The sequence below is a fragment of the Erpetoichthys calabaricus genome, chromosome 1 (assembly GCF_900747795.2).
Source record: "Erpetoichthys calabaricus chromosome 1, fErpCal1.3, whole genome shotgun sequence".
NCBI classification, from domain to species: Eukaryota; Metazoa; Chordata; class Cladistia; order Polypteriformes; family Polypteridae; genus Erpetoichthys; species Erpetoichthys calabaricus.
In genome coordinates, this window is record NC_041394.2 from 154,975,181 (window position 1) to 154,995,708 (window position 20,528).

General features: G+C 35.5%; 1 protein-coding gene across 3 annotated transcripts in view; it reads right to left on the reverse strand.

Annotated features, from left to right (window-relative positions):
• The window catches only part of LOC114642058 (ELKS/Rab6-interacting/CAST family member 1), an 814,051-nt gene that overhangs the window by 266,168 nt on the left and 527,355 nt on the right, over positions 1–20,528 (reverse strand). For all 3 annotated transcript variants that reach the window (XM_051920296.1, XM_051920284.1, XM_051920290.1), the window contains one exon: positions 17,337–17,497. In XM_051920296.1, coding sequence (XP_051776256.1) covers positions 17,337–17,497 — 161 coding nt within the window. The remainder of the gene's footprint in view (positions 1–17,336; positions 17,498–20,528) is intronic.

Below are 20,528 nucleotides of genomic sequence, written 5' to 3' on the forward strand. Positions count from 1 at the left end.
CCACTCACGGAGCACGAAAACTGAAGCAAACTGTCTGAACTGAAAGAGATGATTGCTACACTGGCTGACGCCATGTCTACGGCCATAAATGAGCTTAAGAAGGATAACAAGAATGAGCTTAAGAATGAGCTTAAGAAGGCTAACAGGGAGCTTAAGAAGGATATCATCAAGATTGAAAAGGATAACAAAGACTGGGAAATGCGTCTATTTAAACGTTTCGACGTGAACTTTATAGGCATGTTGGAGAAATTAGAGGAACACATCGAAGAAAATAGATCCAAACTGAAAATGCTTGCCGACCAGATTAATGACGTTACAGATCAGCTGGATGACGTTAAGCAGGCATTCACGGCTCGAGTTGAAACAGAGGAACAATTGGCATCTAATGCCGATGAAAAAGCTACAGCTGCGAATTCCGAATGCAAAAAACTTGGAGACAGACTTGCAGCCCTGAAAGATGAGTACAGAAGTAATAATATAAGAATTGAGAGTATACCTGAGAAACGAGAAAGCTCAAGCCCAGTGTAATTTGCAGTAGAATTACTGTCTAAATTAATGGTAGATTATTTTAAAACTCGACATTGAGATAGCAGCTGCTTATCACACATACAGATCAAGTACCTTTAAACCTAGGTCTTTTATTGTCCGTTTCGAGTGACTACGATGTAAGCTTGATGTGATGGCACTTCTCAGACACAAGCAAGAGATTATATTTGAAAATAATCTTTTTCGTATTTTCCCAGACTTCTCACCATTAACAGCTGCAAAACGTGCAGCCTACTTTAACATTAAAAAGTTGCTACAGAAAGCCGATATCAAATACAGCCTCTTGTATCCCGCCAAACTGAAAGTGGAAGTTTAAGATCAATATTATATTTTTTCAAGCAAGGAAGAAGCTGAAAAGAAACTAAAGAAGCTGTTTCCGACACTCTTTTGAAAGTTAATAAGGAGCCGTATTCTATCAAGGCATGGGAAGGACCTATCATCTGCTCTCAGATCCAATTTTAAACAGACTGGTATTATAATTTTACATCTTTTTCTTTACTTGGACATTGCATGTTTATGTCTTAATTATAGTTTAAGACGTGAGTGTGGAAGTGTGGAAGTAATTAAAGTAGGATTTGTTTTTTTTAGTTTTTTTTTTACTAGCTTAAAGTAGACTGTTTAACATCATACTCTTGGTTTATTGCTATTTCTACTATTACATTACTATTACATTTATACTATTACATTATACTATTGCATTAGGAATTACCATGTTTATCCTAGACTACTTTTTAAAATCATTCCCAGGGTTCATTCTTTTTTTTATCTTAATATCTTAAAATTGCTGAAGATTATTTTAAGCTTAAAGATGATTATATTTTCGGCAGATAGTATTAAGAATTCAGCTGCAATAGATATCTCTTTGTTTTAATTCTCTAACGCCGCTGCACTGCCTCATGTGGGAAGGCAAAATGGAGGGGTGGGGGGATAAAGGGGGGAGAGAAGGAGAGCAGGCTATATCTAATCTATTCTTCTAATCCCTATAACTATAAATATCAATGCAACAATAGGCTAAAATGCAATAACTCATGGGGAATTTTGAAATTAAGATTAAAACTGCCTCACTACCAGTTAAGACTATAAAATGACATTAAAAACTCAGAATCAATGTCTCCATGATGGGACAGTTAACTTTGTGAGCTGGAATGTTAAAGGTCTGAATCATGAATTAAAGAGAAAGAAAGTATGCTCTTACCTAACACGCTTAAACGCTAAAATGGTATTTTTACAGGAGACCCACTTACTAAGCAAGGATCAGTTCAGACTACAAAAAGACTGGACTGGCCAAATGTTCCATTCTAGCTTTACAAAGAAAACTAGAGGGGTGGGAATTCTCATATACAAAACAGTTCCATTTGTAGCATCAGATGCAATATCGGACCCTGAAGGGAGGTATGTGATGGTCATGGGCAACTTATATAACAGTAAAATGATTTTGATAAATGTTTATGCACCCAATGTCGATGATAAGGAATTCATGCAAAATCTATTTGCATCCATTCCCAATGTGAACACTCATAAAATTATAATGGCTGGGGACTTTAACTGCGTTTTAAATCCACTCTTAGATAGGACTCCTGTGATGGGGGGACGACATCTAATACTGCAAAGACAATTACACAGTTTTTAAATGACCACAACTTATCAGACCCCTGGAGGTTTCTTAACCCAAACTCAAGAACATATTCGTTCTACTCACCAGTGCATTATAGCTACTCAAGAATTGATTATTTTTTTATAGATAATAATTTCCTGACTACAATTAAATCATGCAAATACGACACAATTGTTATCTCCGACCATGCCCCTCTAGTCTTGGAGCTAAAATCATTAAGCCCCTCACACTCACCTCGTAGATGGCGCCTTAACCCTCTTCTATTGGCAGACGAGAACTGCACAGAAGTTATATCCAAACAAATCAGCTTCTTCCTAGAGACAAACACGCCCACAGAGGTTTCTGCAGGAACACTCTGGGAAACTCTAAAGGCCTTCTTAAGAGGACAGATTATTTCATATCTTCCCCACAGAAATAAATTAGAAACCCAGAAAGTGTCAGAGCTAAGAAGCGAAATTACTAGAATAGATGAAGAACAAGCCAGGCGTCCAAGTGAAGCTCTCCACAGGAAAAGGCAGGCCCTGCATACAGAACTCAACATCTTAACAACTAAAGAAACTGAACAACTTATTTATAAGTCAAGACATCATTACTATGAACACGGAGAAAAAGCTAATAAGCTTTTAGCTCAACAAATTCACAAACAAGAAGTTTGCAATGCAATACCAGTAATCACCAACATGAATGTAGAAGAAATTATTGATCATAAAAATATAATGCACGCATTTAGAGATTATTATAAATCCTTATATTCTACTGAGCTCAAAGAAGACAACACACAATCTAATGCATTTCTGGATACATTACAGACATCACAAATAGATGCTTTAAGTGCTGAGGAACTGGATAAACCTCTGACGCTAACAGAATTACTAGATGCTATAAAGTCACTTCAGAGCAGGAAATCAGCAGGCCCTGATGGTTACCCCGTAGAATTTTATAAGAAATTCTCCACTCAGCTAGCTCCCCTTTTATTGGCAACATTTACAAAAGCTAGAGACAACCAAATACTACCTCAAACATTTCGTCAAGCATTAATCACCGTCTTTCCTAAACAAAATAAGGACTTGTTACAATGTGCATCATACAGACCAATTTCACTCCTGAATAATGATGTTAAGATACTCTCAAAAATTCTAGCTAGAAGGATGGATAAAGTGCTGCCCTCTGTAATAGCACAGGATCAAACTGGATTTATTAAAGGCCGACACCTATCTTCCAATCTCCGACGCTTGTTTAATGTTATATATTCAACAGCAAAATCAAACACCCCAGAGATATTACTATCATTAGACACAGAAAAAGCATTTGATATGATTGAATGGAACTACCTTTTCACTGCATTGGAGAAATTTGGGTTTGGCCCGAATATTTGTGCATGGATCAAACAACTGTATACCAATCCAGAAGCTTCAGTTTGTATCAATAACATTTGCTCAGACTACTTTAAGCTAGAACGTGGTACCAGACAAGGATGTCCCTTGCCGCCACTGCTGTTTGCAACTGCCATTGAACCACTGGCGGTTGACTGCCGAAATTCTTTTCAGATAAAGGGGATTGTCAGAAAATGACTGGAACAGAAAATTTCTCTATATGCAGATGATATGGTTTTATATATATCAGACCCAGAAAACACTGTCCCTGCAGTTTTAACAGCACTAACAGAATTTCAAAAGATATCTGGTCTTAAAATTAATCTGAATAAAAGTATACTCTTTCCAGTGAATTCACAAGCATATAATATTAGATTGGACACCCTACCTTTTACCATAGCAGATCAGTTTAAATACCTAGGGGAAAATATCATAAGAAAACATAAAGCTCTTTATCAACAAAATTTTGCCGTCTGTATGGAAAAAATTAAGCAAGACTTGCATAGATGGTCAACCCTTCATCTCACTCTAGCCGGAAGAATTAACGTTGTTAAGATGAATATCCTTCCTAAACTTCTTTTTTCATTTCAAAACATTCCAATATATATCAATAAATCGTTAGATTCAACAATAAACTCATTCATTTGGAACTCAAAACACCCACGAATCCGAAGAGCGACCCTACAAAGACCTCAGGCAGAAGGTGGCATGGCTTTACCTGATTTTCACTTTTATTACTGGGCAGCAAACATACAAGCCATAAAAATCTGGACACAAATATATGAATATACACAGGCTTGGTCCGCAATAGAAGTAAAATCCTGTAGTACTTCTTGATACTCCCTGCTCTGCTCTCCAATAAATGCAAGTTATCGCAAATATACTAATAACCCAATTGTGCTTTACTCACTCAGAATATGGAACCAACTTAGAAAGCATTTTAAGATGGAAAATCTTATCTGTGGCACCTCTGCAAGAGAACCACCGCTTTCAACCCTCGCAAACATATCCAGTTTTTAATATCTGGAAATGTTTTGGGATTAAAATGCTCAGAGATCTTTATATAGACAACATATTTGCATCTTTTGAACAATTACTTTCAAAATTCAACCTCCCAGCTACACATTTCTTTCACTATCTTCAAATTAGAAATTTTGTTAAACAGAAATTGCCCGATTTTCCCCACCTCGCACCCTCCACAATGCTGGAAAAAATACTGCTCAATTTCGAGGAATTAAACACCATTTCCGCATTATATAAAATCCTATTAGAGTCCCTACCTTTCAAAGATCCAAGATGACATTCGGAAGAAGATCTCTTAATCAATATATCAGAAAAGGAGTGGAAGGTAGCAAAGCAGAGAATTCACTCGAGCTCTATATGCAAAGCATAGAATTATTCAACTAAAATTTATATATATCGAGCTCATCTGTCTCGCTTAAAACTGTCCAAAATGTTTCCAGAGCAAAATCCAACCTGCGAACACTGCAACCAAGCTCCTGCCTCACTGGGTCACATGTTCTGGGCCTGCACCAAGCTAACATCATTTTGGACCAATATTTTTAAGTGCCTTTCAGACAGCCTTGGTATCACAATTCCTCCTAACCCATTAACAGCTGTGTTCGGTGTTCTTCCAGATGGACTTGAAGTGGAGAAGGACAAGCAAACGGTGATTGCATTCACTACACTTTTGGCACACAGACTTATTTTGTTAAATTGGAAGAATCCTAACTCTCCTCTGAGAAGTCAGTGGGAAACCGATGTTTTATATTATCTGAAATTGGAAAAAATAAACATTCTCAGTTAGAGGATCTGTACAAAATTTTTTCAAGACCTGGCAGGATCTAATCAAAATTATTTTAGAATAAGAGAAATAACTATTACCGCATTTAATTCCCTTCTCCATTTCTTATTTACCTATATATTTATTTCTCCCTTTCTTTTGTTTATTGTTGCCTTATTAAAAAGCCCTAAGCAATTCTCCTTTGGCGAAGCTCTCCTTCTCAGGGGTGGGGTTTGATTTGTCTTCAATTTTGTTTGGTTATAAATTGATCTATTTGTATGGAATGATTACAATAAAAATTAATAAATAAATAAAAATAAATAAACAAATGTGTAATGAAAAATATTAGTCGTATACAACTGTATATTAGTTGTTGTATACAACAGGTAATTCACTAAGCAAAAAACAAAAGTATATCAACTGAATGGCAAAAGAAACTTGAATTTCAATCCATCCTTGTTAACTTAAAATTTAGTACATATAAAATATATGAAATGAAACATACTGTAGCAGGTTCCTATAACTAGTAATTATTCTGTATTAGCTTTATTTATGCAAAAAACTCATAGATCTTATCCCCATTTGTCAACAGAGCTTGCTACTAAATCCAAGCTATGAATTCCGATTTTACATTTTATGAAAGTTTTGATAAGCTTGCCAGTGCCAAACACAACATCACATGAAAATAATATTTTTTATTTCATAATGGCTCCCTTTTAACTCATTATAAAATCAACCTAGTCCTAGCCCTAGCCCTAAGGCTGAGTGAAAATTTACAGCCAGGTTTAAAGTTTGTATTTTTAAATTTGCGGTTTTCCAAATGTGCACAAAGCACACATATACAGTATTACCAGACTAGTTCTTGACAGTTAAAAACCTGAAGGTTTTACTGCAGAGATTGGCTTTGATTCAGCGTTTAGCATCCATTTTTGCTTCTTTTGTATTCACGTGGAGGTTTAGTTTTATTGGACACCACAGGCAATAATAATTCAAGACAAATTAATCGAAATACAATAATGTCACTTTCCAAGCAAGAGGAGTACATCATAAAAAAAGAAAAAAAAAAAGTTTTTTCTAGACTGCAGTGGGTCACAGATAAAATTAGAAAACATACACAAACACAATAGACATAAGATAGTGGTTGACTTACTAGAAAATTTGCAGTGACCATGAACACAACAGAAAAAAAACATTGTAGTCATAATTTGCTAAATTATAAAAATTAATATGTAAATTTTCAACTTAAGAAGCATAACAGCAATGCTCATCAAAGAACTTGAAACGTTCATAATCGGACTACTGATGCTAAAGATGAAGAACCAAGCTTACTCAGATACAGAGCATGATTATGAAGAGTACTGTTAGTGAGAGCTGCCGCTGACATAGTCACTCCTGAAAAGACAGTTAAAAAATCTTCCAGCACTATTACACCATGGAAGATCCAAAGAGTGTCTGATCTAAAGAGCACATGCTGTAGAGCTGAACGTAAATGGAGAAAAACTAAACTGATTATCCACTATGAGATATTGAAGGCTAAAATAACAAAATACAACAACATAGTTTGTCTTGAGAGGCGGTGCTATTTCTCTAAAATTATAAATAATAATGCTAGTAATCCCAGAGTCTTATTCTCTACAACTGATTGTCTGCTAAACCCAGGTCACTCAATGAAATGCCTCCAAAAAACTTCCAGTGAAACTTGTAAGGCTTTTGCTATATTTTTTAATCAAAAAATGAATGATATTAGAAATAATATAGTACATCTCCCCAATACTGATCCTCTTAAACCCTGGTACTCCATTTTAAACAAATTTAATTCTTTCACCAGGATAGATTTGCCTGATTTATATAAAATAATTTCTCAATTTCTTGTACTGGTTGTGACGCGGATGGATAGGATTAGAAATGAGTACATTAGAGCAGTGCGCCGCAACCGGTGTGCCACGGCACACTGGTGTGCCTTGAGCCGATACAGGTGTGACGCGGTCAAATAAGACATTTTTCTAACTAAATAATATATCAACGGTCCTCCTTAGAAACACAATAACGAGAATACGTGCAATGAAATATTAGCGTAAATAGCCTTTTAAAGGTTTCATAATTTTATGTGTCATTTCTCTGAAATAATAAATCCCATCGACAGGCGCCTGTCGCCTACGACGTAGGCCCTACGTAGTCGCCAGACAACTCCGTAGTATGCTTTGATAGGCAGAGCGCTCCGTGCCCTCACCTAAATTCAATTCAAGCCGAAGTATTAGTCGTGCTACGTCGCATTCACTCGTCTTGCGACAGTAGTTATCATTCATTACTATTAGTTGTGTTGCTGAATTGTGTATGGTTAACGTTCTTCGTGTGATTCATATTTAGTTTTATACCCCTTTAAATATGGATAAATTTTTACGTGGAAAAGATTCGTCTTCACGTACAGATGATGAAGAGCCCAGCACAAGTGTTGCAAAAAAAACCAAAAAAGATTGTGAAAAGGAAGTACAACGAAGACTACATTCGATATGGATTCTCGTGGTGTGGTGATGAAACGGCTCCAAAGCCACAATGCATCATTTGCGGCGATCAGCTATCAAACGAGGCAATGGCACCCAGTAAACTAAATCGCCATCTAAATTCAAACCATCCCAGTTACGCCAAAAAAGACAAACAACTCTTGTGTTAATTAAAAATGATAAGCGGTCATGCTTAAAAGATCTTGACCAAGAACTTCGGGTTGCGCAGTCAAATATTGATCCGAATATAAAACTTTTGTGTTCATTGAAACAAGCGCAGGTATCACATTAATCAGTCATTATGTTATAATAATTATTAAGATTGCATAAAAGTAAATATAGTATAGTTTTTATGTATCTCTACTTATAATAAATGTATACTTATAATAAAAAATGAAAATTTATTGTAAAATTTGTGTATTAAATTAATATCTATATATCAGTAGCGTAGCTGGAGATCATGTTGCCCAGGGCGGTGAATAATTTGACGGCCCAAAGCTGAAAGAAATTTTTTTTTTTTGCGCCTCCTCAAGGAACAAAAAAAAAAAAGGAAAGTACCGTGGTTTGGACGCCCTAAATAGCTGGCGCTCGGAGCGGACTACCCCCACAAACAGCTACGCCACTGCTATCTATTTTAGCTTTTGACGTGCCGCGGAATTCTAGGAAGAACTTTGGTGTGTCGTAGGTGAGAAAAGGTTGCGGAGCACTGCATTAGAGGGTCAGCTCAAGCTGGACGGTTGGGAGACAAAGTCAGAGAGGCGAGATTGCATTGGTTTGGTCATGAGCAGAGGAGAGATGCGGAGTATATTGATAGAGCTGCCAGGGAAGAGGAAAAGAGGAAGGCCTAAGAGTAGGCTTATGGATGTGGTGAGACAGGACATGCAGGTAATGGGTGTAACAGAACAAGATGCAGAGTACAGGAAGATATGGAACAAGATGATCCGCTGTGGCAACCCCTAACGGGAGAAGCCGAAAGAAAAAGAAGAAGAATTTCTAAACGGAGACCCTCTACCTGCGTCCTTGACCTTAATACCATGAGTATACTATACTATGTGTGATAGTGTTCTTGACATAGTAAACTCGTCATTGGATACGGGGGTCTTCCCAGACTGTCTTAAGACTGCTGTTGTTAAACCCCTGCTCAAGAAAAATAATCTTGACTCCTCTGCTTTTGAAAATTTGCCTTTCTTGCCTTTCTTAAGTAAAATCCTAGAAAAGGCAGTCATTATGCAGCTAAATGATCACCTGAATAAATAGTCATTTCTTGACAAGTTTCAGTCAGGTTTTAGAACAAATTACAGTACAGAAACAGTGCTAGTTAAAGTAGTAAATGACTTGCGGGTAAATGCAAACAGAGGCTGTTTATCTATTCTAATCCTCTTAGATCTGAGTGCCACATTTGATACCACTGATCACAATATTCTTACAAATCTCCATAGTCAATGGGTGGGCCACTCTGGCAGTGTCTAAAATTGGTTTGAGTCTTACGTAACAGGTAGAAAATTCTTTGTTACTTGTGGTAATTATACTTCAAAGACACATGATATTCTATATGCTTCCCTTAGGTCATATTATCTCAAAGCATAATGTGAGCTACCACAGCTATACTGATGACACACAACTGTATTTACCAATAGCGCCTGATGACCCCAACTCTCTTGGTTCACTGACACAATGTCTTACTTTTGCTTCAGAATGGATGAGTAGTAATTTTCTCAAACTAAATAAGGAGAAAACAGAAACTTTCATAATTGGCAAAAATGGATATAATGAGGGTATCTATACTAATAAAAGGAAAAGCCCTCACTGACTCACACACTCACTCACTCATCACTAATTCTCCAACTTCCCGTGTAGGTAGAAGGCTGAAATTTGGCAGGCTCGTTCCTTACAGCTTACTTACAAAAATTAGGCAGGTTTCATTTCGAAATTCTACACGTAATGGTCATAACTGGAACCTGTTTTTTGTCCATATACTCTAATGGAGGAGGCGGAGTCACATATCGCGTCATCACACCTCCTACGTAATCACGTGAACTAAAAACAAGGAAGAGATTTACAGCACGAGTCAAACGCGGGAACGAAGGTAAATGATGTTAATTTTTGAGTGTCTTTTAATACTGTGTAAGCATACATATTAACACATGTGAAATTAAACGTGTGCATTTACGGGGTGATTTCACAGGCTTAAAAGCTCGCCTTTTATCAAATGCGGGAACAAAGGTAAATAACGTTAATTGTTGAGTGTCTTTTAATACTGTGTAAGTATACATATTAACACATGTGCAATTAAACGTGTGCATTTACGGGGTGATGTCTCAGGCTTAAAAGCTCGCCTTTTATTAAAGAGGTAAATGCAAACTGTTTTCATTCTGAAGGGCACAAACCACATTAGATTTCATGCTCAAGAGTAAACTCAGCACACAGCTTGGTCATATTACAACCGGTTCATTTTCCTCAGTTTAAAAAGGTTTACTTTTCTTCTTAATAAAATTTTTAAAGCAGTACTTCGCCGCTGCGAAGCGCGGGTATTTTGATATATATCAAAATATATTGCGTCATCACGCCTCCCACGTAAGCACGTGAACTGACCCGCTGCCGTTTGCAATGCCATATTTGCGAGATACAAGTTTAATGAGAGGACATGAGGTATGGACATCGCAACATCACACAAGACAGCGGCTCACGTGAAGTGACTGAATGCAGCAGGAGTGATCACTTCGATGAATCAAACCTGTTCAAAAAACACATTACACAATTGATAAGGTACGAAAACAATATGAAACCGATTGTGGATTTGCGTACAGCCACTGAAACTTTGTGACGGCATGAGTCTTCAGGTCACATGTCTGCAAAAGAACCTCAGAACGAAGGTAAATGACGTTAATTTTTGAGTGTCTTTTAATACTGTGTAAGCATACATATTAACACATGTGCAATTAAACGTGTGCATTTACGGGGTGATTTCTCAGGCTTAAAAGCTCGCCTTTTATCAAACGCGGGAACAAAGGTAAATAACGTTAAATGTTGAGTGTCTTTTAATACTGTGTAAGTATACATATTAACACATGTGCAATTAAACGTGTGCATTTACGGGGCGATTTCTTGGGCTTAAAAGCTCGCCTTTTATTAAAGAGGTAAATGCAAACTGTTTTCATTCTGAAGGGCACAAACCACGTTAGATTTCATGCTCAAGAGTAAACTCAGCACACAGCTTGGTCATATTACAACCGGTTCATTTTCTTCAGTTTAAAAAGGTTTACTTTTCTTCTTAATAAAAATTTTAAAGCAGTACTTAGCCGCTGCGAAGCGCGGGTATTTTGATATATATCAAAATATATCGCATCATCACACTTCCCACGTAAGCACGTGAACTGACCCGCTGCCGTTTGCAATGCCATATTCGCGAGATACAAGTTTAATGAGAAGACACGAGGTATAAACGACAGTTTGGATCACTTCGTAACAGAGTTAAAATTGCTGTAGCGAGAAACTTTTAACTGCCGGGTCATTAAATAAACCCATGGACATCGCAACATCACACAAGACAGCGGCTCACGTGAAGTGACTGAACGCAGCAGGAGTGATCACTTCGATGAATCAAACCTCTTCAAAAAACACATTACACAATTCATAAGGTACGAAAACAATATGAAACCGATTGTGGATTTGCGTACAGCCACTGAAACTTTCTGACGGCACGAGACTTCAGGTCACGTGTCTGCAAAAGAACGTCATTGAGGCAACTATTTTTACTGGCGGTGGCTCAGGGGAGAGAGTTTTTATTCCTCGCATCCCCGTTATACCCTCTGATCTCCCATTTCAATTCAAACGCCTACAATTTCCACTAAGGCTCTGCTTCGCAATGACAATTAATAAGTCTCAGGGACAGACCCTACAAAAGGTTGGCATTGATTTGAGGCAGGACTGCTTTTCACATGGCCAACTGTACGTTGCATGCTCAACAGTAAGCTACCACACAGCTTGGTCATATTACAAGCAGAGGGGCGAACTGACAACGTGGTATACAAAGAGATCCTTAACAAATAATTATTGATACATTTTTCCCTCAGTTTAAAAAGGTTTACTTTTCTTTTTAATAAAAATTTTAAAGCAGTACTTCGCCGCTGCGTAGCGCGGGTATTTTGATATATATATGTAGATATGTGTATATATATATATATATATATATATATATATATATATATATATATATGTAGATATGTGTGTATATATATATATATATATATATATATGTATATATGTAGATATGTATATATATATATATATATATATATATATATATATATATATGTAGATATGTAGATATGTATATATATATATATATATATATATATATATATACGTATATATGTAGATATGTGTATATATATATATATATATATATATATATATATATATATATATATATATATATATATATATATATATGTAGATATGTGTATATATATATATATATATATATATATATATATATATATATATATATATATATATATATATATATGTGTAGATATGTGTATATGTATATATATATATATATATATATATATATATATATATATATATATATATATATATATATATAGTAATCCCTCCTCCATCGCGGGGGTTGCGTTCCAGAGCCACCCACGAAATAAGAAAATCCGCAAAATAGAAACCATATGTTTATATGGTTATTTTTATATTGTCATGCTTGGGTCACAGATTTGCGCAGTAACACAGGAGGTTGTAGAGAGACAGGAACGTTATTCAAACACTGCAAAAAAACATTTGTCAATTTTAGATAGAGAAAACAATCTCTAGCAAACAAATCAATAGGGCTGTTTGGCTTAAGTATGCGAAGCACCGCGGCACAAAGCTGTTGAAGGCGGCAGCTTACACCCCCTCCGTCAGGAGCAGGGGGAGAGAGAGAGAGAGAGAGAGACAGAGTTTGTTTTTCAGTCAAAAATCAATACGTGCCCTTCGAGCTTTTGTGCAGCATGTCGTTTCAGGAAGCAGCTGCACAAAAGATAGCAACGTGAAGATAATCTTTCAGCATTTTTAGACGAGCGTCCGTATCGTCTAGGTGTGCGAACAGCCACCCTGCTCAATCCCCATACGTCAGGATCAGAGAAAGTCAGCGCAAGAGAAAGAGAAAAGTAAGCAATCTAGCTTCTCAGCCATCTGCCAATAGCGTCCCTTGTATGAAATCAACTGGGCAAACCAACTGAGGAAGCATGTACCAGAAATTAAAAGACCCATTGTCCGCAGAAATCCGCGAACCAGCAAAAAATCCGCGATATATATTTAAATATGCTTACATATAAAATCCGCGATGAAGTGAAGCCGCGAAAGGCGAAGCGCGATATAGCGAGGGATCACTGTGTATATATATATATATATGTAGATATGTATGTATGTATGTATATATATATATATATATATATATATATATGTATATATATATGTAGATATATAAATATACTGTGTGTATATATATATATATATATATATATATATATATATATATATATATATATATATATATGTGTCTGTGTGTGTATATATATGTTGATATATATATATATATGTATGTGTATATGTATATATGTATGTGTGTGTGTATGTATGTGTATATATATGTTGACATATGTATATATATATATATATATATATATATATATATATATATATATATATATATAGATGTATATATGTGTATATGTAGATGTGTATATGTAGATATGTATATATATGTATATATGTGTATGTATATATATGTTTGTGTGCGTGTGTTTGTATATATACTATATATATATATATATATGACAGCAACACTCATAACAATGACAACAATTACATATACAGTATATATATGTGTAAATAATATGTCTAGATAGATATATATATATGTGTATATATATATGTAGATATGTAAATACAGTATATATGTAGATATGTAAATATATATGTATATATGTGTCTGTGTGTGTATTATATATATGTATGTATGTATGTATGTATGTATGTATGTGTATATGTATATATGTATATGTGTGGGTATGTACTCTATGTGTGTATATATATGTTGATATGTGTATATATATATATATATGTATATATATGTGGATGTGTATATGTATATATATATGTATATATATGTATATGTAGATATGCATATATGTATATGTATATTTATGTTTATGTGTGTGTATATTTTATATATATATAAGACAGCAACACTCATAACAATAAGAACACAATTACAATTCCTTTTCTTTTTCATAACCTCTTTAACACACTACTTCTCCGCTGCGAAGCGCAGGTATTTTGCTAGTATATATATATATATATATATATATATATATATATATATATGTATGTATGTGTATATGTATATATGTATATGTGTATGTGTGTATATGTATGTGTATATATACATTGATATGTGTATATATATATATGTATGTGTATCTGTGTGTGTGTATATATATATATATATATATATATGTGTATATATATGTAGATATGTATATATATGTATATATGTATATGTATATATATGTCTGTGTGTGTGTGTGTGTGTGTATGACAGCAAAACTCATAACAATGACAACACAATTACATTGACAATCATGTTATGTTATTTTTAAAACGTTTCCTTTTCTTTTTCATAACCTCTTTAACACTCTACTTCTCCGCTGCGAAGCGCGGGTATTTTGCTAGTTAGAAATAAACTTGATCCATTAGGCTTAAAAGTCAAGACAGAGGTAAAGAATTTTTGGGGGTAATTATTGACTCTGACCTGAATTTTAAATCACGTATTAATCAGATTACTAGGACAGCTTTTTTCACTTAAGAAGTATAGCAAAAGTTAGATCTCTTATAACTTAGCATCTTGCAAAGAAATTAGTTCACACTTTATTTTCTGTTGGATAGATTACTGTAACGCACTCCTCTCAGGACTACCCAAAAAAGACATCAATCGATTGCAACTAGTGAAGAATGCAGTTTTGATGTCACTACATTGTTTACCCATGCCGTTTACAATTGACTATATAATACTGCTTATGGTTTACAAAGCCTTAAATAATCTCACTCCATCCTATATTTCAGAATGCCTGTCACCTTACACTCCAAATCGTAACCTTAGATCTTCAAATGAGTGTCTGCTTATAAATTCAAGAGCTCAACTTAAAAGAAGTGGTGAGGCAACCTTCTGCTGTTATGCACCTAAAATCTGGAATAGCGTACCAACAGAAATTCGCCAGGCTAATATGGTGGAGCACTTTAAACAACTGCTAAAAACTCATTATTTTAACATGGTTTTCTCATAGCTTCAATTTAGTTTAAACCTGATATTCTGTATATACATGTAATTATCATCTTTATTATAGCACCGCAATCCGTACTAACCCCAATTTTTTCTGCTGTGGTGGTGATCTGCCCCACCACCACCTGATCAAAGCACCATGTTGTCCTTGCGTTGATGGATTGAAGGCCAGAGGTCCACATGACCATCATCGTCTAATTCTTTCATGTGGAGCCTGAAAACCATGAGGACTGATTGAGATCATTTATGTTAGATAGAATGCCTAGTAGGGGCTGGGCAATCTCGTGGCCAGGAACCCCTGCAGATTTTTTTTTCTGTCCTCCCTGGCCATCAGACCTTACTTTTATTCCGTGTTAATTAGTATTGCCACAAAGGGATCCAAACTTCAAAAAGAATCTCAACACGTGTGCAGGAACATCGCAATGCCGTCAGAAGAAAGGACGCACTATCATTGATCTATGCACATACTAAATCGACAGGACACACATTCAACTGGGACAATGTAAAAGTAAAATTTAAGGCCAGTACAAAAAGTGCCAGAGAGCCAGAGAGTTGGCCGAGTCATGGCTATCAAATGAAAACGCCATCAACAGACACTTGGACATAAATCCAGCATATGCTAACTTAAGAAGAACATGTACATAATAGATAAACTATACAACCCCCCCCCCCTTAATGTGTTGCTATATATTGCCTTTGATTCTTTTAAGTCTAAGCATTATCCTCTGATGAAGACCCATGGTAGGGGTTGAAAGCTAAGGAATAAAAACTACTTTATGATACGTGATTCATTTTTTTCTCCCTTTGTGGATCTCCAGCTGCAAATATGCAAACCGTATCACAGACCTTCTCTTCCATATATATATCAATATATCTATATATCTATATATCTATATATATATATATATATATATATCTATATATATATATATATATATATATATACCAAACTTAGTTTTCTAATTTCTATATTGTTCCCAAAACACAGAACTTGGGAAATAACACATCACTTAATTAGCCCAGGAGACCAATTAAAAACAGAAGCTGGTTGGAAGCTGGTGTGCCCCCAGGACCGAGGTTGGGAAACACTGTGTAATGTATGCTGATGTGACAAACATATTACACCTCAAAAGTGATGAATATGATGTACAGACTGTATTTAGTTCCCTTTAAAGAGGAAAGATGCTGCATATTTGATAGCTTATGGAGTGATGCTGCTTTACATGGGACCACAGCACTGGTCATGAATTGTGTGTCCTAGCTTTGTGGCACACAGTACTTCATGGGGGATCAGACACTCTCCACCCATTAAATACAGCTCAGAATCAAAAAAACCTGTTTGGACTCTGTACATATGCTGTTCACATCTGCTTAGCCAAAAAAAAAAAACAAAAGAAAACAAAACAAGTGTCATGTAGGCACTCAAAAAGTTTCTGATTTTGGAATTTTGGATTAGGGATCAACAACTTGTACCTTAAACCACCTTCACTGGATTAACATTAACAGCGCAGAAAATTAAAAAAAAAAAACATTGAGAGAGAAAATCTCTGCAAAAGCGCAGAAATGCACCTTGTACATCTTTCCCCTGTGAGCTAGAATTATAATATTTACACTTTCTATAAATCTTAAAAAGGCAATTTTTTCCTTCCTTATCTGCTCCCACAGAACTTTGGCTCACACCCATAAACACCTGAGTGATACATAAATCATACACTAAACAACAAGTCAAAGCCTACTTTGTTTAAACAGTTTAAGGATGCCAACTTTACAAATACGTTTCTCAAAAAATGTGATGTAAATTGTTTGTTTGATAAATGATCTAAATCAGTGGTAGCAATAACCAGCTGTCTAATTGTAAAATCTTCATTTCTACACCTGGTAACAATAACATTTTTAACAAATCAAACCAAAACATAATCATAATAATAATAATGTAAGACATCTCACCAGAAAAATATTAGTTTTTTTTTTTTTTCCTCTCCACCTTTTGCATTTTCTTTTGGCTAAAATCTAATAATTATACAGCACTCAAGGTATATTAATTAACAAAGTGAACTGCATTTTTGAATATGTATCAGTAGAGATGTATAGTAAATGTGCTGGTGTTCAGAATTAATTCTGCTCAAATTCAAACACGTCAAGCATAAAGATGCATCATAAAAAAAATTAAGAGGTATCTTACTTCATTTCTAGGACCTCCTCCAGGTGTTTCCTACGCTCTGCTCGAAGTGTGGTTAGATGAGATTCTTTCTCAGCCAGAGACTGCTGCGTAGAAGACAGTTTAGCTTTCATGGACTCAAGTTCTTGCTTGACTTTCTCCATGGCAGTTAAAAGCTCCTCCATCTGTTTAGACACATTTTAAACAGTGCTACGTCATAATCAGAGACATCACAGGCAAAACAAACAATAACACAGGAGAACAGACTTTTCAAAATAAAATGGAATATGTAAGGGGAGTCCCTATACATTTATTGACACCATAATGTCTTAAAGACTTTGAACTCAGAAGTTAGTTAGGTTGCCTGAAGTAAATATGAACACAACTTATTGGCCACTTTTGAACAATGATGTAACATCAAATTCTGCTTTCTGAAAATAAGAAACTGCAAAGATTACAGCAGATGTACAGTGAACAAGTATGTATTAGGTTGTTGCCTTGTAATGCACGTGCAAGATCTCAACATGTAAAATGTCATGTCATGACACATGTAAAAATACTATTATTTCTTCTACACACAGTACAAAATATTGGCTTACTGTACATGGATAAATAGTAAAAACAACGACATTTCATTTTTAGAAATTTTTCTTATTATTTTACTGACTTTTTGTGTGTATTTGTGTGTATGGGGGGCATCAGTGAAGAAAAGAAAATTGTGATTCACAAAGATTTCCAAGTACAAAACACTAAAAATCATTAGCAGTGAGTCCTAAATACGGAAAAGGGATAAGGCCTAAACAGCTGTTCATTTTTAAATGAATGTTTAAATTCATATGCATAGAACTAGGTATTTTCTTTACTTTATGTTGCAATATTTTTATGTTTACTAGCACAGAAATAGAGAAGATGAATAGCTCATTTCATGTTGTCACATTTCTTCTTGAACATAAAATAAATTTGATTTCTATACCTATAGTCTTATAATTAAGTCTAGTCAAATATATCTTCTGTGTATTTCATTATATTGGTATATCGAATAATTCTTCATTAACAGCACATACTCACAATAAAGCTAAAAATAATAATTCAAAACAGAGATTTTGCTTCCTATAAAACAACAAGTTTTCTAACACTGAACCGAACCCAACCCACCCAGTTTGAGAAATGCAAAGCAAACAGTCAGAGATTTATTGATGAATTGATGACACAAGTATAGTATGTTTAACAGTCATAGCTACAACCCACACTCACGCAAAGTAGTCACAATGATACTGTAAATATTGTGCCTGCTAAGAACCAACACTGCAAACACCACCAAGATGCTAAGAGGGTTGGTTATACAATGGACAGCCATGTGAAAACATTAGTACAACAGGATAGGATTTCTTTGCTGTTTTTGCCTGTTTTAAAAGGAACTTTTATTTTAGCAAAAAATGGGTTGTTCATTCCAGTTGTACACCAGACCTATAGTAGAGTGTATACATATAAAAGTAATACATCTACCCAATGTTAATTAGATTGCATCAGACTGTTCTTTGATATATAGAAGATCGTGTTTGAAATAAAGCAGTTGTCAACTGCACTTCTCTTTGGACTCCCATTTATTGCTGTTTAACACTGCCCTGCATCAAGTTTCTTACCTGAGACACAACAGACCAGCGACGAGGACTGGGATTTGTGGAGCAGCATGACAATTACTAATGCTGTTACTGCAGCTTTGTAGTTTAAGGAGTCAGAGGAGAGTTTTTCTCACTTTGAAAAGAGGATTGAAAATTTCTTCATGACGATTGATATTGCTGAGGAAAGGAAAAAGGTGGTGATCCTGACTGTAATTGGGACAAAGAACTTTGTGCTAAAGAGTACAGTAGAGAACAATAGAAAACAGCAAGATATGGAGTCTGTGTCACAATATGTAGTGGCTTTAAAGTGACTGGCAGAACATTGTAAGTTTGTTGCAACCTTAGGAAAACAGTTCAGAGACAAGCTAATCTGTTGATTGGCTAATGGGGAGCTGCGAGCCCAGGTGCTAAAAGATCCTTATCCTTATGAAGAAGTGTTAACCTGGTGGACAGTGGATATTTGTAAAAAATATGAGTACACCACTGCCAGCTTTAAACAGTTTCAGCCAGTAAAACCATTTAGTGGCGGCAGCTTGGTTGCTCGGTGAAGAATGAAAGAGAAGTGCTTCCATTATTTGGAGATTGACCATAAGCCTAATATGTGTCGGTTCAAGGATTTTCAGTGTAATGAGTGTGGAAAAGTGGTACTTTTGGAAAGGGCTCATCGAAGCATGCCAGTTAGTGAACGAGCAGTGTCATTTCCAAATGTTCTTGACTATCTTTGCCCAGTGGGGGCTGGGCGGTCTTGTAGCCTCGGAACTCCTATAGATTTTGTTTTTTTTTCTCCAGCCCACTTTGAGCTACATCATTTGTGTAAACACGTGCTATATAAATAAATGATGTTGTTGTGAACCGAGTATGGATTGTGCGAGAAGGAAGGCACAGCAACTTCATTACCTAGTCCTGAAAGACTTTTTGGAGGAGGGGTCAGAGGATGTGATGGACTTCTGTGAGATAAATAACACGGTTGTGATTGGTATGAATGATGCACCTAGGGCTAACTATCAATCAAATAGTTTTCCTAGGATGACAGGAAAAGTGAATGTGGAGAGCTTAATTATTTCAAAGGGTACTCCCAGCAAGTTTCTTCCGAGGAAGCGGCAATTTAAGGAATGCATGGAAAATGGATAAAAACGACGGTTGCCTGTGGTTCATGAACTGTTTGTGATGGGCAGTGAGTATGTAAAAACCTATGATGTTCAGCTAAAAGTTAACGGTGTAAGACTCAAGATGCAAATTGATACAGGTGCTGGCATGCCTGTAACTTCAGAGAAATTGTACTATTCTAAGTGTAGCAGGTTTCCATTGTGTCTAATGGATGTTACAATAAAAACTTGCACATCAGAAAATCTAATGTTTTGGGGTAAGTTACTGGTAAATGTAGAAAATGAAAGGAAACCGGTTTAGTTGTTTTTACTGGTTATAAAAGAGCTAGAGGTGCTTTAGTAGGGCAAAACTGACTTTCTTATTTAAGGCTAAAAGAGACCGGTCCAAATTCAAGCTTAGGATACAAGTGTTTTTCTTAAATGCTTTTTGAATTTCAGCAGCAAATATTGCCCAAGCATCAGCTAGAGATTCTGTGTTGCAGAAGGTG